The 15,977-nt window shown below is 44.7% G+C and overlaps 1 protein-coding gene across 12 annotated transcripts in view; it reads right to left on the bottom strand.

The window, feature by feature from the left end:
• NEO1 (neogenin 1) overlaps positions 1-15,977 on the bottom strand; it is a 186,144-nt gene that overhangs the window by 27,093 nt on the left and 143,074 nt on the right. For all 12 annotated transcript variants that reach the window (XM_061349925.1, XM_061349928.1, XM_061349932.1 and 9 more), the window contains exons 9-16: positions 13,554-13,708; positions 12,867-13,015; positions 11,911-12,049; positions 7,604-7,653; positions 6,688-6,832; positions 5,786-5,896; positions 1,407-1,601; positions 542-637 (exon numbers count right to left, since the gene is read on the bottom strand). In XM_061349925.1, the coding sequence (XP_061205909.1) occupies positions 542-637; positions 1,407-1,601; positions 5,786-5,896; positions 6,688-6,832; positions 7,604-7,653; positions 11,911-12,049; positions 12,867-13,015; positions 13,554-13,708 (1,040 nt within the window). The remainder of the gene's footprint in view (positions 1-541; positions 638-1,406; positions 1,602-5,785; positions 5,897-6,687; positions 6,833-7,603; positions 7,654-11,910; positions 12,050-12,866; positions 13,016-13,553; positions 13,709-15,977) is intronic.

The raw sequence follows: 15,977 nt of genomic DNA, 5'->3' as shown, positions 1-15,977 counted from the left end.
GCTACACAGAGCGACTGTGTGACACTGGGAGTCTAACAGGGAGCACACTGAGCTACAGCATTGTAGTAGCTCGCTTGCAAACCGATTTCTCTGCTTAAAATCTTTTATTAATGTATTACAAGACAAGAAACACATGTCAGGAACTTGCTTAGCGTTAAGTGACAGGAGACTGAGACTCAGAGGAAGAAAATGCAGGCACCATATTCAAAACCTCAGTGTAAAAGACCCTCAAAAATCTATACTTGTCCATAAAACACAAAACAAGGGCCTTCACAGCTGCACCCACAGGATGTGTGCTGAGGTAATGGTGCTGAGGTACTGGCACAGGCTGCACAGAGAACCAAGCTGGGACTAGCACTTGAAAGGTAAGTGTTGCAATGGACAAGTGACACCAATTTGAGGTGGCTCGATGAATGGAGGACGTGTGACCGCAACCACCACAAGGCCACTTGGTTACACAGCAGCACCACAAGCTCAGCCTTGTGCAGTTGATGGAGGAGTTTGGCTGTGCAGGACACTGAGAGCAGCCCCTCGCCCTTACCCGAGTGAGGCCTGGTCACCGCGCTCTCGTAGAGAGGGATCCCTTCCCCAACGTTGTTAAAGGCTTTCAGAGTTATGACATAGTGGGAGCTTGGGTCTAAAGGGAAAGAACAAACACCTTAAGTCAAGCTCGCAGTGAATCCCGTCTTCTCCTCTTTATTCAGTATTTTATGACAGAAATACACAAAATCCTTAGGCTGAATTTCCACACAGACCTTCTGTTAGTGCTCCACAGTTCTCCTACAGCACAAGTCTGCACTCTCAGCAAACCTTCCTCAAGTACAGTCAAAACAACAGTGAGGAAGCATCTTTCAATGACTGTTTTAAGTTCCTCTATTACAGAATTACTCAAAACTCCTCTTTCATGGAACTTCCCATAGTTTGTGACACTAATGTTTATTCTGCTTTCAGGATGTTTTACCTAACAGAGAATTCTCTGGAGGATTGAATCTCCAGTTTTCTTTTCAAGTAGATGCCACTGTATCTTGGTGACATTTGAGTTTCTTTTTTGCCTGAGGCCACCTGTTCTGCAGCTCCAGGAGAACCAGGGAACGCTGCTCACAGCATGGAAGCGTTTTAATAAGCATTGAAGGGAAAGCATCACATCAAAACGCACTGTGCTTCAAACTCGGTGGATGTAGGGTTCTGGGTTTGGGGCGGGGGGGCTATTCCTCTGCCTCTATCATCAGAAAATAGAGTTTATTTGAAATTTATCAACACTGTGGCATCCACTGCAACAGTTCAATAAGAAAAAAGATCACCTTAAGAACACACATGTAGTATTAGTTATTTATAAGTCCATAATTAGAGAACTGTGGCAGAACTGAGAGGTAAAACCTGGGCACGAGTGTTGATTCTCACCATACCTAGGTTTTCGATGGTGTAGTATCTCTGTTTGTAGTCCACCTTGATGGTCTGGGCGTGAGGGCTGCCGATGCCGTACCCGATGGCGTAGCCTCTCACCACGATATTCTGGTTTTCAGGAGGAGTCCAGCTCACGACAATGCTGGTGACCAGTGGACGGACGTGCAGGGAGCTGGGAACTTCAGGGACACGGGTTTCTGTTAAAGAAAAACAACGGACTGAAAGGAGTCCTTATAAATAAAGGTAATTACATAAAGAGCTACGAGCTAGGAAGGTCAAATGAGGCACTTTACTCTGTGCCTGTACTGAAATGAGCACACTCCAAAGGAGGAGCGTTGTTGTGCAAGAGAGAGCAAAGACTTCTAATAAGCAGAAGAAAATTAACACAGATTTGTAGACTAATACATTTTAATAGACCCTCTGTTTAAAAGGAAGGGCAGTTGTAGGGAAGGAAAGCACCAGATTTGCTTCAAGGCAGATGTTCTGATGTTTGTGCATGTTCTAGTTTGTCATTTTTCAAAACAGCCATGAAATTTATCACATCCTTCCCCTTCAATCTACTTCCAGCTCCATCACATTACTTACCTGAGGGCATTACAGTAATTACACCGAAAACATCCTAATGATGAAAGCAACATTCCTGGGCTTTAACAGACTATTCCAAAGCTCTAAGAATTTCCTGTAAACCACTGCTGCATGTGCTACAAAGGTTTCTTCTGATTTGTCCTGCACTTGTCACTGTTTAAATCCTTGGGCCTCTTTAACATAATTCACAAACTATAATGCAACTGTACCCAAGCAACACACATCCCCTCACAATCCACCAGAGCGGTGGAATGGGGATCCCCAACAGAAGAGCTTCCACAACACGGCACTGAAATCCCCAAGTATTTTTACTGGATGGTGTTTTCCCCACTGCTGAGTAGAACTTCAGAGCAATCTAAAAGCACGGCTGCACCTACTGCTGTCCAAGCCTTTGTTTTATCTTCCCCCAAATTAAGTAAGAGCTTTTGTCAGGCCACTGGAGCCTGCTGTATGCTGGCAGATGATAAATAACTCTGTGCAAATAGAAGCCGAGTTCCCTGCTCCAAACCAGCACCAGTTCCGAGGGCTGTGCTTCCTGCAGGGATTTCATTTTAATGAAACATGCAGCGCTTCTCTAAAAGCATTTAATAAAGCACCGCAACAGGAGGATTATTTGGATCATAATATGCCACTGGCCTGCTCGCCCAGGGAGTTTACAGTCTCCAGCTGACACAGCTCATCAATTGAGGTTCACAACTATTAACTACAGAAAAGCTACAGCACTGCAACGAGGGAGGTGATGTTTTTAACTGCACACAAGTTAGTGCACAGGGGAGAAACTGTGTACAAGTGTTTAACACCTCTGGCATATGGGCTCCTTGGGGGACTTGCACCGACTGCAAAATGACACAGCCCCCCTAAAACTAAACTGTAAGAGTCTGGCTCCCATTTCCATTGATGACACCATGAAGTGAATTAGTTTCTATTTAAATTCAATGGAATAAAAGGGAGTTATGCCTCACGTGTCCACTAAACCTGAGAAATTGAAGCTTGTTTGTAAACAGATTTGCATGGTCCTGAAATTATCCACATGAGCTTAGTAAAGAAAGAAAAACAAAACGTATAGAATGCCAGCCTGGTTTGGGTTGAAGGGACCTTCAAGCTCACCCGGTCCCAACCCCTGCCACAGGCAGGGACCCCTGCCACTAGAGCAGGTTGCTCCAAGCCCCTGTGTCCAACCTGGCCTTGAGCACTGCCAGGGATGGGGCAGCCACAGCTTCTCTGGGCACCCTGTGCCAGCGCCTCAGCACCCTCACAGGGAAGAGCTTCTGCCTAAGAGCTCAGCTCAGTCTCCCCTCTGGCAGGCTCAAGCCATTCCCCTTGGCCTGTCCCTACAGGCCCTTGTCCCAAGCCCCTCTCCAGGTTCCCTGCAGCCCCTTTAGACACTGGAGCTGCTCTAAGGTCTCCCCTTCAGGAGCCTTCTCTTCTCCAGGCTGCCCCAGCCCAGCTCTCTCAGCCTGGCTCCGTAGGAGAGTGTACACCTTTCCAGCATGCACATATAGAAAGATCTCATGCACGCATACAGAATCATATGGACACCATGTTACATTGTAACGAAAGTAAGAATTTCTTAAGGAATGCAACATTCCCACTGGAGAAAAATGAAAACGGCAAAGCTCACTCAGAATGAAAAGGTTCTTTCCTTTTCCCTCCTACTGCCCCGATTAAACTTAGTCCTGATGCTATCCTCTGGCAAAGTACAGTGAACTCTGCTTCAAAAACAGAGCCCACTTTCAGTACTGTGTGTAAGCGCTGCCTATGTGCAGAGCTCTCCTGAGGGTTGGGGAATGAGCGGTTCTCAGAGCTGCAAGGCTGTGTCATAGCCACTTAGAGGAAGATGGGCACAGATGAAAGTGATTTCAACTCTAAAAAGGCATTTTAAATAACTACAAAACACAACCCTACCCTGAACACCGGCCTTTGCGCTGCTCTTGATGAGGAAGTGGAGAGTAAGCAGCAAGAGGATGAGTATTAAGTCAAGCATCAACTTTGCGTTAACACAAAGATTGAAGCCCGGGCTCTCAAGAGCTTTCATCAGCTGACTGTCGAGGCAACCTTCCAACAGCACAGAGCAAATACTGGAGCTCTTTCACTATTCTGTCTTCCAGCTGCCAGCAGAACTGAATCTCAAGCCACACAGATGTGAAAGACATCACTGGGCCCTGCAGCTACTTTAACAAAGCCAAGAGGGAAACTGGCCTACAAAAAAGCGCAAGGTAAGCTGTGTGCAAGAGCACTAATTAAATGCTTTTCGGAAATGGGAACAGTCTAACCAGGATCAGCAGCTCCATGTAGGCAGCTCCAACGAGATTCGCCTCATCCTGTCAAAAATAACCACTTTTCTTCCATTTTAATTGCTCTGAGATTCCTGGGAGGTGCTCACAGATCAGAATTCTGTATTCCACACCTGGAGCTCAATTCTGCAAGAAGCAGGTTCCCACCTGCAAACTGTTCTGGTGTAGTAAAGAACCAACATCTGCGCCAGCTATCAAAGGTCAACAGTTTTCACAGAACAGTCTCTGCTTTTAAAAACCCTATGTAGGGAAAACAAGATGTTCACATGGTTCTGTGCACTGCGTATCATGAAGCAGTGGAAGAGACTTGACTTCTGATGGAACATAATGGTCCGTCCTAGTCTACTGCTACCAAAACTGGAACAGTAACAGAAGTAACAATTCCTGTGGGGCAAATGTTCTCTTTAGAAAGAGTCTGAGCAAAACTAGAAGCCCAGGAAAAGTATTCTAAGGAAGCGTGGTACCAATGATGGGGAGCTTGCAAAGGTCTAGGGCTGAACACGGTGCTTTCTGCTCTTTGCTCCTGTGTCAAATCTGACACAGCCTACAACCAACCCAAGTCTGTACCCACACCGCAACCAAAAGCACTGCACCTCATCGGTGACCACATTGTGCCTTCCAACAGCCAATCCATTCAGGAGGGACTGTAGTGATAGGACAAGGGGTAATGGGTTAAAACTTAAACAGGGGAAGTTTAGACTGGATATAAGGAAGAAGTTCTTTCCTGTGAGGGTGGTGAGGCACTGGAATGGGTTGCCCAGGGAGGTTGTGAATGCTCCATCCCTGGCGGTGTTCAAGGCCAGGTTGGACGAGGCCTTGGGTGATATGGTTTAGTGTGAGGTGTCCCTGCCCATGGCAGAGGGGTTGTAACTGAATGATCTTAAGGTCCTTTCAAACCCTAACTATTCTATGATTCTATGATTAAATCTCCACTCCCAGCAATCTGGTGTACACTTCCATGGTTTCATCAGCCTCACTGGAGGGCTATGTAAATACATCTTTGCTATTTTACTTCCCAAGAGGAAAAAGGTCCTCCAGTTTCAGTTTCATAGCATACAAACCCTGCATGATTAACATGATGAATTTTATTACAGTATAAAATTTGGGCCATTATGATTGTTATTAGTATAATATGAACCTTAATTTGTATTATTATTTAAATATTGAATCACTGACATCGCTGACACTGTCATTCACAATCAGGTATCTCTTAGCAGAAAAATCTTAGTGCCATCATACAGTTCTACAGGAAGTGTAGAAGCAGAGCTTAATTTCAAGCTATTGCATGGACTCTGCAAGAATTTTGTGTTAGAATAGAAATTAATTTCAGTTAATCATAAATAAAGCACATTGTACAATTAGAATATAGGAAAACCAACTGAAAACAATCAGTTTGCCTTTAATAATGACAATCAAACTTGAAAAAGGCAATAAAATTCATGTCCTGCCCATGAATTCTAACGGTTTTGACGTTACAAATATGGGTACACTCCAGATCTTACCATCCAAATCACTCTCAAATGTTTCTGCTGACACCCAGTCGGTCGCTGGTCCGGTACCATTGACAGTCAGGGCAGCTACTCGGAAGCTGTATTCTGTGCCTCGTTCAAGACCTTAGAGACAAAGAGTACCCAAGATAGCAAACCAGGAATTCCAACTGCCTTCCACCCCACTGGTGCCATTGGAGCATAACAGGAGGTCAAGAACAGAAACGGTAGTTCCCACACTGCAGCTCTGACCACAGGGTGCAAGAGCTCAACTGGAGACACCCAGGGTTGTGACACTGCACTGTTCCTGTGGGCCACTGGAAAAGCCTGTGAGGTACTGTTTGTGTCTTGCTTTAATCCCAGCCTATTAGTTCAAGTACAGAACCACCCACTCCATAACTAAACCCAGGTGAAGAGTATAAACTATGCAGACAGTTTGTTTCCTGTATGGAAGAGTGTATAGTCAATAATGAAAGCAGTATGAAAATGCACTTAGAATTTGATATATGGAACATCTTCAACAGGCTTTGCTGCTGGCAAAAGTACACTCTAGTTACAAGCACAGATCAACTCCTGCTCTGTGAGAAAACCAAAACTTCCTGAGTCACAGCTGGAGTTTCTGAAAACAAATCAAAACATCTTGTTAAAAAGTGCATATTCATTTTCTGCAGAGGCACAATTCCTTCTCTTTGGACCAACTGTTCATTTACAGAGACTGAACAAGATCCAAATGAAGCCTTCCTCCTGGTCTACATACTGGTCATTGCCATCCCACACTACCCCATAACCTATACACTCTCATTTGAAGTGTTTTCAGCTTTCCTCCAAGGTAAGAACCCTGTGTAAACACCTCAGCCTGAGCCCACTAAAGGCACCTAACCCCCCCTTGTGCTAACAAACTGGCAATGATGGCTCACCTTCAATGAGCTGATAGAGCTGGGTCCCACCGATGCTCTCTGTTACGTCACTCTTGCGGGACACCTTACGGTAGCGGATCTTGTAGCCAGTGATTTGCCCACTGTGTGTCCCTGCAGGAGGAGGCTGCCAGTGAAGCATGATGCTCTGTGGAAGGCAGAAGGTCATTACAATGTCATCACCCCCCACACAGCCACAGAAACTACCCTAGTGCCAAGAGTTCATGAGACACAGGACAAAGTACTGCATTTTCATGTAGTAAAGCAGAACTGGTACGTAGCAAATAAACCCCTATGATTCAGCAGCCACCCAGGTCATAGACGTGCCTACAGAAGTTCACCTCAAAGCATTCGATCCTGTTAGACATTCCGATACAAACAACCCCCTTGGGTTTCCCCTTCATTTCCTTCAGGTTACCTTAAGATAGGGTTTACTAAGAACTGGTATTTTCTCTAAAGGGTACAAGTTACCTGACCTGTAGTTTATGGGCATGAAGTTATTCAGTTTTAGTCATACAGGTGGTAAAGAAGATACTTGGGAGTTGTCAGAAAAGGCTTTTTAAAGAATCTCCATTCATAATCTTCCTCTTTAAAATGCCCAGGACACTACAACGTTAAGCAATAGTTAATCAACAGGAACATGTTTGAGCCGTGGTGCTTCTGGCCCCTGTGCCTGATAAAACCTATTTCATAATTAGCCTCCGTGCCCTGGTGCATTGTCATGGGCTTCACTGCGTTCCATACATACAATCCACAATGGGACTGGAGTTTCTAGGGCTTCAAGCACCACGTTCAGATATTCTCCTATGCAAACAGCTGAAAAGCAGCACAGTAGAAAAAAAGACCCCAGATTTGGTAAATCTAAGTCCTCCCAAGCTTTTATTTACCCCTTACAAAGAGGAGATTCTCCTCATCTTACCTTGGAATTGCGGACCTCCAACGTCAGATTCTGTGGCGGAGCACTGGGGACTAGAAACATTCATGGAATTACAACTCCAAACTTGCCACGTATTGTACCAAGTTCTGTATTTTCATACACAAATGCTCTCTGCTATCAGTCATTGTGAAAGTACAAACCATTCTGGTTTAAGACACTGTGTAAGAACTACAATATACAACCAGGTACTTTATGACATGCACTGACTGGCTTAGAGGCTTCTGTATCCTTGTTTGTCCAAGAACAAACTCACTTCTTATTCAGGTCTCTACTCACTAAAGGTATCTAAATAACAAATGGTTTCTGTTTAAAGGTACTTCCCATAAACTCTAAGAAAAGAGATTACATTCTGTTCTGTTCTAAATCAAATCTTTAATATTCATGCTTGATTCTGAGAACCCCCATGTAAAATTCCAGCCATGGATTCTGTGATCATGATTTTCTGTAACAGGAAAAGCTCAGGGTCAGCTCATCCCTGTGTTACCAAAGGGTAAAGCGCATCACAAAGGCAGTTTCTGCTTTGAAACTTGGACTCTTTGTTAGTCCTTTGCTAGCTGTAGCAACTCACTGGTCACAACGGTGAAACTCCGTTAGACAACAGGCAATGTGAACGGGAACCTGAGAGCACAGAAGTCCTGTCACAGCACTTCAGAGTCACAAAATGGCCTCAAAGGCAGAGATAAGGGTCCCTGAGGCTGCAGCAGAGTACGAGGACCGGGATGTAGCTCACAGGACAAAGGCTGTTCCAGTCTGAATTATGTACTGCCCAAATAACTCACCCCAGCTACAGCAATGCCTAAGAAACCACCCCCCCAGTGCAGAAAGTGAAAGGTACACTGTGGTGGAGCTAAATAAATACAAGTATGGCAGGCAGGGACTCTTCATCATGGACTGTAGTGAAAGGACAAGGGGTGATGGGTTCAAACTGGAACAGGGGAAGTTTAGATTGAATATAAGGAAGAAGTTCTTTACTGTTAGGGTGCTAAGGCACTGGAATGGGTTGCCCAAGGAAGTGAATGCTCCATCCCTGGCAGTGTTCAAGGCCAGGCTGGATGGAGTCTTGGGTGAGATGGTTTAGTGTGAGGTGTCCCTGCCCATGGCAGGGGGTTGGAACTGGATGTTCTTAAAGTCCTTTCTATTCTATGGTTCTATGATTCTAAATACTTGTCTTCCACTATCCCACAGCTAAAAGGAAGACAACAAGAATCTGGTTTTCCTTCTCTCTTGTCCAATGAATAGAGTATGAAATGAACAGACAAGGGATTAACTGCTATGGCCTTTAAAAAGTCACACAGGTTAAGAGAAGAAAATAAGGTTAAGCTTTTTTTGCTGTTTGTTTTACATGGTTGGTGCCTACTTTCAGAGCAACCTTAAGAAAAAGCTCAAGTTTCCCAAGAAGTGATTAATAATTAATAATTAATCTATATGGCAAATGTGGTAAGAGGACAATCAGCAGGACACAGGAAAGGATACATGCACATAGGTGTACTCACACACATGTATCTCGCCATGTGCACAGCTCATTTTATGTCAAGGTAAGCTTAGACTCAGACCACATGAAGAGTTTAACAACTGAAATGGATGTTCTATGGTCAAGGTCCTTTCCATTCCTGGCTATTCTATGATTCTAAGATAGCCCACACTTCGACAGGAAAGGCCTGACCTCATCTGGTACGTTGTACACAGGTGACCCAAGGCCGGAGGGCCATGACGTGCTGATGGCTCAGAGAGCTGTGATAACCCATAAGACAATGTCCTTGCTCAGGGTGTGACACAGGGATCACGTTTGTAGCTGTAACACACAACTGCTTCCCATAGATCAGGAGGATGGTGAGAAGAGAGGTGATGCTTATATGCAGCACGCAAACTGTGGTTCACATTGTAATACCTAAAAGGGTTACACTGCAACAAAGCACTAACAGATCAGTAGTAAAAACCTACACAAGAATGCGGAAGCTTCTTAAATAGAACCTAAAGGAAGGTCAGAAAGAAATCCCTGCAGGAGACACGGAGAGTGCTTACAGACACCACAGAAAGGGAACACAGAAGAAAACATGCATCATTCATTGGAAGGATTTGAGATTGAAGGGGGAGAGCAGCATGGTTGTAAGGCTGTAAGCAGCACGATGACATCCTTCAGAAAGCTTTAGGAAAGCCATTTCTGTTGGGTAAATCTGAAAACCGAAGTTGGGCCAGAAAGAACTTCAGAAAAACTTGACAGTGACATCACAAGTAATAACAAACTCTTCTTCAAACTAAGGAGCTGGAAGCCCTTTAGGGAAATTGTAGAGCTAGTGAATGGTCAGGGTATGGCAAATAAAGGAAGAGGTAAGGCCACACATCTATCTTGTTTGTGTTTGTACTGAGTGAAAGGAAGAGGAGAGGCTCCATAATTACCCTTTAGAAGGGACCTGCAGGATCTCTCAAACAGAAATGCCAACACAAGGGATTACAGACAAGTCAGACGGACCAGGAGCATGTGCCAGGGTTAGCTGCTATCCATCCAGGATTCCACAAGGAACTTGGGAACAGAATGGCTCCATGACAAATCTGTAACCTCTCACAAGTTACCTTGAGAGTGGGAGGTGGCAACTTCAGTGCGGGATTTAAAAAGGGCTCCATTTGAGAAGCTTCAGGTGGAAGTCAGAAACCTGTAGCAGGCAAATAAACTGAAGCTACAATAAGTGTGAAATTCCCAGATACATGGAGCAATAATACATACTTGTCACTTCTTACAGGGAAATCCTGCACTGCAAACCTCTGGAGAGCTCTTTGGGAAGGGGATAGGAGAGAAGTCCTTGCCTGAGCAAACAACTGGTTCAAAGAAAGGAAAGGACAGGTGGGAACGTCAACGGTGATGACCTGTGGAGGTGCACCATGGAATGCACCGACACCTCTGTGGCTCAACACACTGGGAAGTGATGAAAGGGGATGAGCAGTGAGGTGACCGAGGTAAGTGCAGACAAGGTCTGATGGTAAAGAACTGCAGAAAGACCTCAGCACGTTTCGTGCCTGGATATTAAAGTGAGAGAGGAAGTTCACAGTAGGTAACGTTCTGCACATGCGAAAAAAGATCCCACCTCTACGTGCAAAACAACAGCTCTCAGCAGACCAATTCCACCAAGATTCTGAGCAAACTCAGTGCTCAGAATGAGCCAAGAACCAGGGAAATGCTGGTCATTACACACTTGCATCTTTGATACAATCTTACTCCCCTCTTTTAAAAGCAAAGGAGAAAAGAAACCATGGCAGAAGGCAGGGAAGGGCACTGGAGGCTGAAATGGCTCCAGGGAAGAAATGGCTAACCATGTCTGTGACTTGGGAATCTGGGAAAGAGGGATGAATGAGGGAGAACACAGCAAAGGTCTATGAAATGAGCAGGTCAGAGAGGCCTGATGGACACTAAAACACAGCAGGTTCAGAACAGACAAACGGGTGGGTTTCACAGTAAGTTCACTGGTAGATCTTTGTGTGTTTGATGTTGTGCATGGTAAAAGCTGATGTGGATTAGAGAGCATGCTGAAAGGGTTTCATACAAGAGCAGCTGAATTAGTAAATACACAGAAACCACTGCAGGGTCAGGAAGTCCCACAGAAACAAACTCAGGCACAGACAATGTGGGACAATGCAGCTCTCAGCTCATCTGTTCTGGTTTGGGTCACATCTCGTGAGAGGATCCCAGGCTAGGCTCACTTTTGCACTGACTGCTCTCATACAGGGGTCAACTTATCCATAAAAGTTAACACGAACTCGGATCATTCCACAGTTGACCACAGACCTACAGTTGCTCATGTCACCTCTTTATCTGCCTCACTTTCTCTTCCATTATTGTATGCAATGGATTTAATAGTGTCTAAACAAAGACACACAACTTCTTCCCATATGATCACAATTAAACAAAACCACTCCAAAAGCAGAACTCCGCTCATGTGTAAAAATACTGCAGAACCTGACAAATAATTTGGAGTCCTTGCATTCAATACAGTTGGTTTTCTGACTGCTTTTAATACTCTGTAGACTCAATAACCCATGAAATAAGCTCCTGATGTTGAGATGAAGGACACCGTTGTTTCATAAGCAGAACACCTGGTACTTTTGCAGGTACAGTAATCTTCCTTCACCCGATTTGGAAAGCCTCCAGGGGAGCTTTCAACCATGTATGGCCATATGCAACAAGGACCTTTTTAATAAAACAGGGCAGCAATGAACAAAGTCTGGTTAAAAATTCACTCGAAGGAAATGACTGGATAATTCCCGTGAAGGAAAAGAGCAGGAATAAAGCAGCTCACCATCCGACAGCGTTCGCACAACCACATCCTGGGTGGAGACACCGGGGCCGTGCTTGTTGTACGCTACCACACGGAAACTGTACTCTGTGTACTTCTTTAAGCCGTTAATGGTGTAGGACAGTCCTGCTACATCAACATCCTGTGCATAAGGAAGCACACACGTGAGGTCAGAATCATCACTGTTAGACATGCCTTACGAGTCTGAGTAAAGCAATTCTTCAGGTCACCTGGCAAACCTGCCTGTTAGTAACAGTTCTCACTATGTGCTCAACAGTGGGATGCAGGAGTAGAACATTCCTCATTTTACCTGAGGAATATAACATTCCTATTTAAAACAGATGTCAAAACTTATCTTGAAAACAAACAAAAATATTCTTCCTGTAGCTTTTTAAAGCTGGGATCATACTCATTCGCCATCAGAAGGAAATTAAATGGCTGGGATTAATCCTCCCAAAGCTCTGTTTATTCCCAGGTGGCAGCCTGTACTCCTACAGAACACACTGGATCCTCCCAGTAGAAATTTAATCAGTAAGATGCTCCACACTATCAAAATATCCATCATTAAAACAAGGAGCTTGAATAGTAAGAACAGATCAGACTAAGGATCTTGCTAAAAATCTGGAGTTAAACTATTTTACTACAAAACCATAAGCATCCTTTGCACTGTCTGAACCAGAGTGAAGATGGTTTTCATGAATATTTGCGTTCTCCTCTCATGATATGATGGACTTCCCCCAAAAGCTACTCTATGCTGGTGAGTATCTAAATAAGTTTAATTCCAAGACATTTCATGCTGGATTTTTCATTTTTAACATTTCCTTGGTTTAGGCCAAAGGATTCAGCCCATCAGGGAGATGAACACTAGCTGCGTTTAGGAATTTAAGGTAAAAGTGCACTAAAAGGAAAAAGGCTGTTCCCAGCATTATACATCCTACAGGAAGGGCCGGGCTCCGTACCTGCTCAGTGTCCTGCCCCTTCTCCATGTAGTAGAGTTTGTAGTTCTGGATTTCACCATTGCCTGACAGCGGCGTTTCCCAGGTCACAGTAACGGAGGTGGGGGAAGTGGCCAACGCTCGGATGTTGGGTGCCGGACCAGGAAGCTGAACTGAAACGCAAGTGTGAAACTCTGCTCGTCACCGGGTGAACCATCACCACCTGCAGTGGCTCATTGTTTTAGCCTCAACTCCACTACCAGTTAAGGTAAAAAGATGTGTATTTATTCACATTTCACACAGATTCATTGGGGCACTTAAGGTGAGACCCAATTTCTGAAGGAGATCCTGCTCCCAGGGTCAGATTCCATTTATCCTGACCGATTCTAACAAATGACAGACTTCACGTTTGCTTAAAGTTTTCCCATTGTCCCCTTTTTCAGTTAATGACCATTTAAAGGTTCTTGTAACAGAAAATGTAGGTAATTTAACAAGGAATTTCCTACCAGTTCTTCTGAATGGTGAGAATAAATCATGTAAGCTCATCAACTTGGAATATCAGTTTGAAACTATGGTCTGCAAGTTGATGGCTGCAAATACAGCTTTTAAGAGTACCTACTCATTCTGGGAAACATCAGGAATGAGAAAGCCACCACCACCACCACACCATGGATGCCAAAGTCAGGAAGACTCCAGGTATTTAGCACGTACCCTCAGGCTGAGTTGCCACCTTCAGTGGTGCTGAGCTCTCCCCAGGGCCATGCTTGTTCTGAGCCACAACTCGAAACACATAAACCGTTTCTGGCATCAGGTTTTGGATCATCACTTGTGTCTCTCCAGGACGACTTGTATTTTCGACACGTTCCCTGTTGGAAACAAAAGCGTTGGGCCCAGCAACCATCACTGATTAGTAAGAGGGGTATCCTGTAACCTGTTTGAATATATCTAATGCCTTAATGAGGAGGTTATTTATACAGCAATGACTAGACAATAAAACAAGAATATGCCAAAAGTACACGTGATAAACAGCTTCTGATTTTGTAACTTCTCTTCAGAAAACAAAGATGCACTGACCTAAAAGGATGATTTACACCCAACATCACAAAACTCAGAGCAGTTTCTTTGTTATTCCCATAATGTAATTCAGGGACAGTTTTTCCTACTAGTCTGAAGCCAGAAGAAAAGCTGTTTCAGGAGCACACACTGAGTCAGGGGAGACTGAAGGCATTTCTGTTAATATTGTGGGGCTGCTTTCTGTGTGTTTGTCAATGAAGCTTTCATCCCATCTTGCGGCCTCCAAACTCCACTTGGTTCCTCCCTAATATTTAGACGATTTGCAAACATGCACAGCCTCTGACGTGCACAGACAGCTGTGGCCTTTCTGCTCTTCCCACACAGGCAGTGGGAACAAGAGCCAGCTCTGCTGCTCATCAGTCTGAGGCGGGAGCAGGAGCCACCCCTCCACAGTGCTCGATGCTCATGCTGTGGAAGCACCATGGCCTTGCACCCAGCACAGCTCAGGAAACTCCATGGGCTCTTATGGAGCTCAGGCCTGAGGGGGGGGGAGGTTAAAAGATTTATCATCAACTAACGACAGCCTCTATTTCATAGACACTGCTGCTGCCATGTGAACATGCACAGAGCTGCGGCTGCGTGATGACATCTCTGTACCAGCCTCCCTCAAACAGCAGCTCCCTACCCCTGTACGTACCTGTAAAACCAGTGTGACTGAAGAAGAAATCAAACCATTCCCCACTGAGAGCACAGAGAGAAAACGTGCCTGCTCTGAAAGCAGTGCTTTCCCTTTTGTCTGCTAGACTTCGTTTCGCTCTACAGCAGAGGGCAGGCGATTCTCATCTCGACCATTAGCTGCTATTAAATCATTTTTAATGCAGAAGCCCAGGCATAATCATTCCAGTCTCCCCTTCTCTACATTCCAGCCACGATGGGGCCAAAAGCCCCATTTTTAATTTATTCCTTTCTAAATCAACTGGTCTGGTTGATTTACTGTAACCTGGGTGAAAACACGATGAACTCCCTGCTTGTTCCTGCACTGCTACGCTCTGTCTATACAGAGGGAGACTACACTCAGACTAACTAAAGAGCTATTTGAACAGCTTCTAGAACGTTCTCCTTCCTGCAAGTTGAGCTGAAATGGCACTGCATAAACAGCTTAATTTAGATCAGATTTTTAGTTGCTCCCTTTGTGAAATGAGCATCATCATCATCACACATTGATGTACACACTTTCACAAAAGGCTGCTCCTCTTTTCATGTTTGTAAAGTAGTTTTTGCAAGAAAGAAGCAAGACCCACGCTAACCAACTACCATTCCCTGCACAGACTGACACTGGGGCAGGGAAAGACAGAAACGTTTCCTCCACTTTCCCAGTTCTAACCAGGGCAAAGGGCTTGCCTGAAAACGCATTTCCAGCTGTTTCCTTTAAGAGGTGCCCGAGATGCAGTGATGGTATCGGAACACCCCAAGGAAGTGCCAGCTGATTGACAGCTGTCCTGCAACATCCACCTCCCACTGACATGCAAGGTTTCTTGCACTTGCTGCCTCCAGTGTAAAGGCCCTCACTGATTTTCCTCAGAAATTCCCTCAGCAATCCAAGGGTATTATTTAAAATTACCCCAAAGTGAAAATTATTTTAATGGAGAGACAACATTTCTCAAAGCCTAAAGCCATGGCAATGCATTGCAATTTGGGGCAGTAAGGAGGAACTGCAGACTCCCCTTGCAACGGGATGCTCAAAATATGGGCAGATTAATTAACGTGGCATGAATCTCTCATTCCTGCCCTTTTGCAGGGAGCCGTGAGCACCTTTTATGAGCTCGGATGTGTTCAGGTAGGCATAACAGGTACCAAACCAGATGGTCTGTATGAGTATCTCCATTACCAGACAGAACGTTATGACTATTCTAACTCATTCCAGTTTAATCCCCAATTAAAGAGCTCTGTAAACTGGAGTGAAGGTTTAAAATCACTCTCAAGTACCGAAGGGAAAAAGCCTCCAGTGCAAAACCAGGAACAAAACCTGGAAATGCGAAGTTTCGAGGTACACTTGGATATATATTCAACATCTTTGTCGCTGACATGGACAGTGGGATGGAGTGCACCCTCAGTAAGTTT

This window comes from Neopsephotus bourkii, unplaced genomic scaffold, assembly GCF_033783945.1.
Source record: "Neopsephotus bourkii isolate Nb327-2 ecotype Australia unplaced genomic scaffold, CSIRO-AGI_Nbou_v1 NB_463, whole genome shotgun sequence".
NCBI lineage: Eukaryota > Metazoa > Chordata > Aves > Psittaciformes > Psittacidae > Neopsephotus > Neopsephotus bourkii.
Note: the sequence above shows the minus strand (reverse complement) of the source record. Positions and strands in the feature narration are given on the sequence as shown.